At 37.3% G+C, this 12,036-nt stretch overlaps 1 protein-coding gene across 1 annotated transcript; it reads right to left on the bottom strand.

Moving 5' to 3' along the window:
* Window positions 1-673: 673 nt before the first annotated feature.
* Window positions 674-11,243, bottom strand: LOC132564281 (uncharacterized). Its single transcript, XM_060228950.1, is given in 5 exon segments — window positions 674-700; window positions 702-2,855; window positions 3,033-4,261; window positions 6,475-6,513; window positions 10,124-11,243. Coding segments are annotated over 5 exon segments (4,569 nt in total).
* Between the last annotated feature and the right edge of the window lie 793 nt (window positions 11,244-12,036).

Here is a 12,036-nt window from a genome sequence, read left to right as displayed (position 1 = left end):
AATGTTTTTATTTACAAACGACTATGGCTACATGATCATACTGAGGGTTCCTACATAACCTAAACTCTTCATCTTTCTCTGTCCTTCATCAAGTGTAGCTCAGGTTTTCCCTCCCTGTCATGTACGTTTCTGATATAAAAAGGCTACATCATCTGTACACTCAGCTATGTAATACAGAAAACGATGGCCATGGTCACCTACACATTTGGCCAGCAATAGGAAGGTCTCGCATATCTCTGTTTTCTCTCCCACAAGTCCTATGTAATACAGTACGTCTTTTATTATCCACAAATTAAGACATGTACTTGGCAAACACAACACTGTACAACTTGTCAGTCTAATGTCTCACACTTACACACGTTCTTAAGAGCAGTTTTCTCCACTGTCTGGAACATAGCACAGTCTCTGCCGCAACTCAAGTGGGGATAGTCATTATTATTAGAATAATGTGTTAATTGTGGGCAAGTATGAAAATCTCTCCTCTTCCCCATAACTTACACCCCTGATGTAGGACATTGTGATTTCTCCTGTAGAAGAAATAAAGCACATTCTTCTGAACCAGAATAATACACCTTAATCCACAGGTCAAGTTTAATCTTATCATTCAGGTATTTAACAACTTTCTTAAGAACATCCACATCACCCTTACCATCACTAAACCTTCCTCCCGTAATCAATGGCCACCATTGTGTGTCCTCGTCAGGTTTGACTCCATCACGCAGAAGATATAAAGCACATTCTACTGAACCAGACAAGCATGCTTTATTGAACAAGTCAAGTTTTCTTTCATCATTCAGGTATTTAACAACTTTCTTAAGAACATCCACATCACCCTTACCATCACTAAACCTTCCTCCCGTAATCAATGGCCACCATTGTGTGTCCTCGTCAGGTTTGACTCCATCACGCAGAAGATATAAAGCACATTCTACTGAACCAGACAAGCATGCTTTATTGAACAAGTCAAGTTTTCTTTCATCATTCAGGTTTTTAACAACTTTCTTAAGAACATCCTCATCTCCCTTACCATCACCAAACATTCCTCCTGTAATCAATGGCCACCATTGTGTGTCCTCGTCAGGTTTGACTCCCTCACTCAGAAGATATAAAGCACATTTTACTGAACCAGACAAACATGCTTTATTGAACAAGTCAAGTTTTCTTTCATCATTCAGGTATTGAACAACTTTCTTAAGAACATCCTCATCTCCCTTACCATCACCAAACCTTCCTCCTGTAATCAATGGCCACCATTGTGTGTCCTCGTCAGGTTTGACTCCATCATGCAGAAGACATAAAGCACATTTTACTGAACCAGACAAGCATGCTTTATTGAACAAGTCAAGTTTTCTTTCATCATTCAGGTATTGAACAACTTTCTTAAGAACATCCTCATCTCCCTTACCATCACCAAACATTCCTCCTGTAATCAATGGCCACCATTGTGTGTCCTCGTCAGGTTTGACTCCCTCACTCAGAAGATATAAAGCACATTTTACTGAACCAGACAAACATGCTTTATTGAACAAGTCAAGTTTTCTTTCATCATTCAGGTATTGAACAACTTTCTTAAGAACATCCTCATCTCCCTTACCATCACTAATCCTTCCTCCTGTAATCAATGACCACCATTGTGTGTCCTCGTCAGGTTTGACTCCCTCACTCAGAAGATATAAAGCACATTTTACTGAACCAGACAAACATGCTTTATTGAACAAGTCAAGTTTTCTTTCATCATTCAGGTATTGAACAACTTTCTTAAGAACATCCTCATCTCCCTTACCATCACTAAACCCTCCTCCTGTAATCAATGGCCACCATTGTGGGTCCTTGTCAGGTTTGACTCCCTCACTCAGAAGATATAAAGCACATTCTACTGAACCAGACAAGCATGCTTTATTGAACAAGTCAAGTTTTCTTTCATCATTCAGGTATTGAACAACTTTCTTAAGAACATCCTCATCTCCCTTACAATAACTAAACCCTCCTCCTGTAATCAATGGCCACCATTGTGTGTCCTCGTCAGGTTTGACTCCATCATGCAGAAGATATAAAGCACATTTTACTGAACCAGACAAGCATGCTTTATTGAACAAGTCAAGTTTTCTTTCATCATTCAGGTATTGAACAACTTTCTTAAGAACATCCTCATCTCCCTTATCATCACCTCCTGTAATCAATGGCCACCATTTTGGGTCCTTGTCAGGTTTGACTCCCTCACTCAGAAGATATAAAGCACATTCTACTGAACCAGACAAGCATGCTTTATTGAACAAGTCAAGTTTTCTTTCATCATTCAGGTATTGAACAACTTTCTTAAGAGCATCCTCATCTCCCTTACCATCACCAAACATTCCTCCTGAAATCAATGGCCACCATTGTGGGTCCTTGTCAGGTATGACTCCCTCACTCAGAAGATATAAAGCACATTCTACTGCACCATACAAGCATGCTTGATTGAACATGTCAAGTTTTCTCTTGTCATCCAGATATATCACAACTTTCTCAAGTACATCCACATCTCTCTCTTTACCACCAAACATTCCTCCTGTTATCAATGACCACCATTTTGGGTCCTTGTCAGGTTTGACTCCCTCACTCAGAAGATATAAAGCACATTCTACTGAACCAGACAAGCATGCTTTATTGAACAAGTCAAGTTTTCTTTCATCATTCAGGTATTGAACAACTTTCTTAAGAGCATCCTCATCTCCCTTACCATCACCAAACATTCCTCCTGAAATCAATGGCCACCATTGTGGGTCCTTGTCAGGTATGACTCCCTCACTCAGAAGATATAAAGCACATTCTACTGCACCATAGAAGCATGCTTCATTGAACATGTCAAGTTTTCTCTTGTCATCCAGATATATCACAACTTTCTCAAGTACATCCACATCTCCCTCATTACCACCAAACCAACCTCCTGTTATCAATGACCACCAGTCGGTGTCCTTGTCAGGTTTGACTCCCTGGTTCAGAAGATATAAAGCACATTCTTTTGCACCATAAGAGCATGCTTCATTTAACACAAGTTTACCAACATTTCTCTCATTTACCAACCTGAAAAATCTTTCAACAAATATCTGATTCTTCCAAACATCTAGAGATCCAATAGTAACATCAAAAGTCTGAAGCTCAAACTCTCGGAGAATACGTTCACCCAAACATGTATAATAATCAGTTGATATGACAATCTTGTTTGAGGATTTTTCTGAGATTGTAAGATAATCGAGGGATTTCACAGGACAATTCTGTATATAACCAACTGGTGTTTTGTTCCAATACAAAAGAGCTACTGTGACATGTACAGAATCATGATTAAATCTGTATACTTCATCACCAGACCAACGTTTCTCCTTCACAACTAAAAATCCTAGTAATCTGTCTAAACCTTCTTTTACAAATCCTATTTTTTTCTTGTAAGTCAATGAGGTTCTGTCATCCTCACCATCATTCATACTAATAGCAAATGATTCTTCTAACAATGTTTTGTTGATTTTATCACTGTTTGGGTCTAGATCCTTAACTTTTATCTCCCCTCCATTGAGAAAAAGAAACAATATGACAGAACCTTCGGATAATCTTGATAATGCTTCAGCAATAAATTCAACAGGGTTCTCAAAAAATTGGACACGTCTTTTCTGCAATTCTTTGGAATTATTGAAAAGTTTACAACACTGAGGGAATCCAATTTTGGGTGAAGAATTTATAATTTTTTCTTTTTCTTCATCTTTCCACGAAAAATTCCCATTTGGTTTATGCAACTCTAAAATGTTTCTTCTTTCGTCTGCTGTATTGTACTTATCTGAACTAAGATCAATGATGTTATCTTCAGTGAAAAGTGCTCCCAAAGACCGCTCTTGCAAAACATTATATACTTCATTACGAATAGTAACAAGCAAAAAATTGGGCTTGCTTTGTTCATCACCAAAAATTGTTTTAACATAATTGATTCTCTTGTTCCATTCTCGGACCTCATATTCCTCTCCAAAAATATCATCAATAAAAGTAACCAGATTCAAGTCTGGAGACAATTTATCTAATTTCTTGATATTATGAAGCTGAAGAGGTTGTCTGCATGGCTGTTCCTTGATCAGCCAATCCATGAGTTGAATGGCAGTTGAAGTCTTGCCGTCTCCTGTGTTACCCTTGATCATTATGACTCTGTTCTTTCTGAGTTTCTCTTGAATATCATGGAAAGCTTTGGTTTCAAAGAACTTCTCCTTTTTTTCTCCCTTGATCCTGAGTACTGTTTGGTCTGTAAGAAAAGAAATGTGATGTTAACTGTGTAAAGCTAATAAGAAGATAAGCACTAACAAGACTTCTATAAGTTATAAAATTTGTTTGTATGTCACATATAATATACTGTAAAGGTGTTGTTTTGGGTTGAAACTGGCAATATATTTTCATTTTTAAGATGGTAAACATGTTTATTACAATTACAAGTCAGAAATCAGGGCAATTTTTCTGTTTTCACAATTTTTATTTCTCTAACTGTAACTGTGATGTGGTTTATAAATATATATAATTTTAAGGATGTGTTTTTCATAACCAATCTGCTATACCTGTATAGCTCCAATATGTCCTATAATTTCTGGAAGATTGCAAATTTAGTGTTTCTTGCTATCAAAAGCATATTACTGTCAAAATCCTGCTTGTCACTGTTTTTTGAATCAGTCCCAAAATGGGACAATGAACACCTCTGGATAGAAGGGAAACTACATGTAAAGTTTTATTCATCAACCGTTTTTCCAGATATGGCAATAACAATGTGTTACTGTCCAAATCAGATGACCACCATTCCGCCATTTTGTCTTTAAAATCAGTCCCAAATGTGGCTAAGCACAAATAGGGACCAAGAGGAACTAAGTATGAGATTTCAAAATTATCCATCCAGTACTTCTTCATAAGTAGCAATAATGAGAATGGTTTAAGGACAGACGGATGACAGACAAAGGAAGGACTTCTTAATTGGCCATCATCTGATGACAACATGCTAAAAGCCAAGATGGTCACCTGTAGGCTATTTTTACTCTAATCAGTCGCAAAATGGACTAGGCACAATTAGAACTAGGGACCAAGGATACCTTCAATTTGAAAATGATTCATCAATCACTTCTCCAGAAGCACCATCAACAATAGGTCCATAGGGCCTGTATCACTCAGCTGACTTTGTTTGACTGATTCTGATTCCTCCGAATTAAAAGAAAATGTTTACATTTATTTCCCCATTGGGCCTAACCACTTTGACCTCAAGAGGTCAGCCAAACCATTTATATAAGTCTCCTTCACTCAAGCATGCTTGACCCAAAAGCAGGACAGAATCCTGACATTCCTACAAAAGAAATACTTTAAATATTTGTTCTATTTCCCCAATTGTGCGCTACCCCTCCTGCCCAAAGAGGCAGAGACCCACCATTTATATCCAATTGATTCCCACTCATCCAAGGAAGTTTCAGACCTGATGACAGAATTCAGGCATTCTGACAGAAGGAATTTTAGTTTTCCCCTACCTGGCCCCAGCCCTCTTACTCCAGGGAATTCAGACCCACATTTTCTATAAAATTAATTTCCCTTCACCCTAGTATACCTTATATCAAATTGGGACAAAATTCTGACATTCCTACAGAAAAAGTAAAGTTTTTTTTTATAAAATTTGCTTTATATCCCTATTGGGCAACATCCCTCCCACAGCTTTTTCAAAATTGTTTCTCCTTTACCCTGAGCTGTTTCAGGCTAATTGGGACAGAATCCTGACGTTCCTAAAGAGGAAGAAGAATTTTAAGGAATTTTAATCTATATTGCATTTCCTTTAACTGGCCCTACTCAGAATGCCTCAGGGGAAAAGATCCAATGTTTATACAAAACTGACTCCCCATCACTGAGGAATGCTGGATACCAAATTTGGACAATCATTCCTAGAGTAGAAGGATTGTCAAAGATTAGCTTGATTTCAGACCCACTTTTTATACCAAAGGATGCATCTGACTGAATTTGGACTCAAAATCTGCTCAGTCATTCATGCCTAGTACAGCTTTGTGTGAAAAGTTGATCTCTGCAGTATTTCAATATCCTACTTGACCCTTACGGGCCAGATGCAATAACCAACTATGACTATCACAAATCACCAAATCTTACCATCAATTCCATCATAATAGTTACAGATTTAGGTCTGAAGACAATAAGGATCAAGTTCTGGCAATTTATCATCTTATACTTAACTAAAATTTCACTATACTAAAGTGTATAGACTAAGTCTGTACAGTAGCTTTTTTTATAATACACAACACTGAAAACATTTTGAGGCAAAAACTTTCACCAAAACAAGACTCATAAGGTTTAAATATCTGTCAAAATGAAATTATCAAATCTTATTCTAATTATGATGCATCAGGCCTGCTCTGACCCCGACTCTTAGGGATCTGCTGTATTTTCTCACATCACAACCTGTCAAATTGGTGTTAGACTCACCTATCAAGGGTCGTAAGTCAGCATGGATTTCTGTAGTTTCTGTAAAATAAGAAATTCACAATCAAAAGGTACAATAGCATTGTTGGATTTAAATCAGATGAATTATTTCCAAAAGGTTTAAGAACAAGAGGCTTGTGGGCGGTCTTCAGTTCTTTGGACAGTTTTAGAACCTGTCCATCTGTCCCAGCATTTTGGCAGACAGAACAGAACTGATATATGCATACTTACAAAGTATTTTTTATAGTTCCTAAGTTTGAAGGCTTAATTTTCAATGAAATGGAACTGATAACACTATTTCTCGTTGTAACATTTTATATAGAATTCTTCAATACAACATGAAGGTATTCATATTTCATTTGGATGGATGTGCCAACATCATTATGTAAATCAGTAATGCAGATGCTAAGTTGGTTTTTACCTCTGTTTTCATACATATGGGAGCATACAATATTGGCATGTGAACAAGCAATGTCTTCTACTTTGTACTAGTTGGTGTAATTTGAGTAAACAGTCAAAGTCTAACCAATTTTTAATGTTTTTTTCTACCCGTCACCCCCCAATTTGGACACTCTACAAGAAAGGGGTTTAAGAAACCTATATTTATGGACCTAGAGAATAATCCATCAAGAGCTTCAAGAAGGAATGATAACAAAGAAATTGACAAAATTCAAGCTGGCCAACTGTTGGTCATTTTCTTACTGTAATCAGACCCTAGATAAAGGGATAATACATACTTAGCAACAAAGAGAAATTTACATCAATTTCTAAAAAAAGAAAATCCAAACAGTGCTTTTCAATAATATCAATAACATTATTTGATTGTCACAATTGAAGATTATGGCATGAAAGTTCTTTTTTTATTAAGAATACTGTGTAATAGAGTCAAACTGATTGTGACGTCATGTACCAAGGAGAACCTACACATCTGATCTAACCAGTAACTATTGTACATAGAAATGTGACATCATGTACCAAGGAGAACCTACACATCTGATCTAACCAGTAACTATTGTAAGTAGGAATGTGACGTCATGTACCAAGGAAATCTAATCTAACCAGTAACTATTGTACATAGAAATGTGACATCATGTACCGAGGAGAACCTACACATCTGATCTAACTAGTAGCTATTGTAAGTAGGAATGTGACGTCATGTACCAAGGAGAACCTACACATCTAACTATTGATAGAAATAACCAGTACACATCTGATTGTAGCTATTGTAGGAAATGTGACGTCATGTACCAAGGAGAACCTACACATCTGATCTACCCAGTAACTATTGTAAGTAGGAATGTGACGTCATGTACCAAGGAGAACCTACACATCTGATCTAACCAGTAACTATTGTACATAGGAATGTGACGTCATGTACCACAGAGAACCTACACATCTGATCTAACCAGTAACTATTGTACATAGGAATGTGACGTCATGTACCAAGGGAGACCTACACATCTGATCTAACCAGTAACTATTGTACATAGGAATGTGACGTCATGTACCAAGGGAGACCTACACATCTGATCTAACCAGTAACTATTGTACATAGGAATGTGACGTCATGTACCACGGGGGACCTACACATCTGATCTAACCAGTAACTATTGTACATAGGAATGTGACGTCATGTACCAAGGGAGACCTACACATCTGATCTAACCAGTAACTATTGTACATAGGAATGTGACGTCATGTACCAAGGAGAACCTACACATCTGATCTAACCAATAACTATTGTAAGTAGGAATGTGACGTCATGTACCAAGGAGAACCTACACATCTGATCTAACTAGTAGCTATTGTAAGTAGGAATGTGACATCATGTACCAAGGAGAACCTACACATCTGATCTAACCAGTAACTATTGTAAGTAGGAATGTGACGTCATGTACCAAGGAGAACCTACACATCTGATCTAACCAGTAACTATTGTAAGTAGGAATGTGACGTCATGTACCAAGGAGAACCTACACATCTGATCTAACCAGTAACTATTGTAAGTAGGAATGTGACGTCATGTACCAAGGAGAACCTACACATCTGATCTAACCAGTAACTATTGTAAGTAGGAATGTGACGTCATGTACCAAGGAGAACCTACACATCTGATCTAACCAGTAACTATTGTAAATAGGAATGTGACGTCATGTACCAAGGAGAACCTACAAATCTAATCTAACCAGTAACTATTGTAAGTAGGAATGTGACGTCATGTACCAAGGAGAACCTACACATCTGATCTAACCAGTAACTATTGTAAGTAGGAATGTGACGTCATGTACCAAGGAGAACCTACACATCTGATCTAACCAGTAACTATTGTAAATAGGAATGTGACGTCATGTACCAAGGAGAACCTACACATCTGATCTAACCAGTAACTATTGTAAGTAGGAATGTGATGTCATGTACCAAGGAGAACCTACACATCTGATATAACTAGTAGCTATTGTAAGTAGGAATGTGACGTCATGTACCAAGGAGAACCTACAAATCTAATCTAACCAGTAACTATTGTAAGTAGGAATGTGACGTCATGTACCAAGGAGAACCTACACATCTGATATAACTAGTAGCTATTGTAAGTAGGAATGTGACGTCATGTACCAAGGAGAACCTACACATCTGATCTAACCAGTAACTATTGTAAGTAGGAATGTGATGTCATGTACCAAGGAGAACCTACACATCTGATCTAACCAGTAACTATTGTAAGTAGGAATGTGACGTCATGTACCAAGGAGAACCTACAAATCTAATCTAACCAGTAACTATTGTACATAGAAATGTGACATCATGTACCAAGGAGAACCTACACATCTGATCTAACCAGTAACTATTGTAAGTAGGAATGTGACGTCATGTACCAAGGAGAACCTACAAATCTAATCTAACCAGTAACTATTGTAAGTAGGAATGTGACATCATGTACCAAGGAGAACCTACACATCTGATCTAACTAGTAGCTATTGTAAGTAGGAATGTGACGTCATGTACCAAGGAGAACCTACACATCTGATCTAACCAGTAACTATTGTACGTAGGAATGTGACATCATGTACCAAAGAAAACCATAAGCCCCATGGAACTCACTCCAACATAAATATACTACAACATGTTCTTAAACAAACCTAAATGCTTTTGTGGACTTTTTTCACTGGTCTTGTTTTCTTTGTGTGATGGTAGACCCGCAAATAAAACAACAATGCTTTCACACAGATTTTAAGATCAACAGTATTGAAGACAATTCTACAATGTACCAAGCTGAACCAGAAATCAGTGCGATACATCAACCCCCATATCAATACTGCTTCTATACATCAGGCCCAGTCACATTATACTGCAAGGAATTATTATTTCTAAGGTTCATTCTAATAAATTATACAGGAGACCTACAATTCTGATCTAACGATTGTACATAGGAATGTGACATCATGTACCACGGGTGTGATATCTGCTCCAACCTGTAACTACGCTGGAAAGGAATGTGACATAATGTATGATGGGGAGACGTTGGACACCAATAAATGTACAAAACCTTATAGAGGTAGTATCAGTCTCATCACTGGTCTTAAGTAAGTAGCATACCCACTATGACCTAGTAGAAGTATAGCAACACAATAAATTGAATACAATGTGTACGTACTATAGTCCTTCAGGTGGTCCTTCATCAATATCTGTACCCATTCCTTTACCGTGTAGTATTTTATCTCTCCTCCATCAAGATAACATGGTTTGGGTTCATCAGAAAACACACATCCATAAAATTTTGCCACAGAAACCTCAATAACTTTTTTAGATCTGTTTTCAGGATCTACATTATGAAATCGTACATCATAATATTGACATATTTCATCTGGATCTGCATTTTCTCCATTATGTCTAATCCATAGCATCTTTTCTGACATTGTCTTCTTAATTTCCTGACGAATAGCATCATCATCTTTATTGAATTGAACTCCACAAACAACAGGAGTTTTACTGCAAGTTGAACCTTTTTTCGTTTCAGAGTTTTGTTTCTCTTCGATTCCAAAACACATGCTCCCTCCATTTTTGTTTTGACAAAATGCTGTTGTGTACTCTCTGATGTTTTTACACATACTATTGATATCATTAAAAGACTTGAGCTGAATATTTGTAGATTCATGCAGATAGGAACATTTCTTTCCCAGTCTCAATTTTCCATGTTTTTCATCACAATGTACATGTGTGACACTAGGGTGATAGTTTGGTGGTGTTTTTGTTGATTGTAGCAAGCGTCTTTGTATTTCTTCAATTCCAACTTTTCTGTGGTTGTTCTCATTTACAGTGTAAACTTTTGATTCAAGTGGAAAAGTAAACTGTAGACCTTCTTTAATATAATAGAGCAGCCATTTCCCATCCCCTTTCCAAACTGACCGGTACCAGCTCTGGAATTCACCCACCTCTCCTCTGTATGTAGCCATTTGTTGCATTCCATCACTCACCATGGTAGTAAACTGGTCCTTGTACAAGGGGTCATTGGTTTTATCTACTCCATCATAGTTCTGATTTCTTATAATTAGAACTCCACCTCCAGAATTTCTTAATGCCATCACTTTCTCAAAAATCTCAGATTTGAAATCTTTCTTATTTAATCTTGGTTTTCCCTTCTCCTGGTCTATTTCTATATTCTGAATTGGAATTTCCATCCGCAAAACATTTTTACCTCCAAACATATCATCTGTAGGATCAAATGGACGACTATCACCTTGTTGTTCACTTGCGTCTGAAAGTTGCCTCTCCATTGTTAGTGCCTAACCCAAGGTTAATAACGAGATTTGACCATTAGTTACAGATTGAACAACTCATTATGACATGACCACTCTTCGAGGAACCGTGGCCTGGTCATTGTCTGTACTAACAAAATAGTTCCTCCAAACTCTTTTCACTTTCATGTACCATTTCATTTCTGTTTGGAGATGAATTTGAATCCCAGTGAAAATCATTCCTTAAGAGACCCTGCAAATAAAAAAAAATCAATTAATAATGTATTTCTTGATGAATATAGAAAACAGACTGAAGATAAGATATGTTTTCCATAGGGGTTTAGAACAGGTCTTCTTACATTTATCATAACAAGATGCTAACTGACTTCCTGAATTCATAAAAACAGACCCAGTGGGCCTTTATCTATCAACTGGCTTTGGTTTTGCTGTAATTGCTTCATCAAAACTAAAGGAATTCTAGATATCCAAGCACACAACATAAAATAGACTCCCGTGGGTACCAACCCTCTGTCCCTACACAGACATCCAGACAATCCACGCTTCAAACCAAACTGATACAGAATCCTGCCATTTTTACAGATGATGGATTGTGGTAAGACCCACAATTTACCATATCCAAAATTGATTCCCTTCACACAAGAATGCTTCAGACCAAATTTTATCCAATCTTTCTTACAGGAGGAGTGGGATTCTAAAGAATTTGCTCCATTTCCTCTCTTGGGCCCTGCCCCTCCCACCTGAGGGACAGAGACCCATGGTTGATAGAAAATTGATTCCTTTTCACATAAAAAAAATACAATGGTAGACAAAA

The sequence above is a fragment of the Ylistrum balloti genome, unplaced genomic scaffold, assembly GCF_031769215.1.
Source record: "Ylistrum balloti isolate Yb309-2 unplaced genomic scaffold, AGI_CSIRO_Ybal_v1 Utg372132, whole genome shotgun sequence".
Lineage (NCBI taxonomy): Eukaryota > Metazoa > Mollusca > Bivalvia > Pectinida > Pectinidae > Ylistrum > Ylistrum balloti.
Note: the sequence above shows the minus strand (reverse complement) of the source record. Positions and strands in the feature narration are given on the sequence as shown.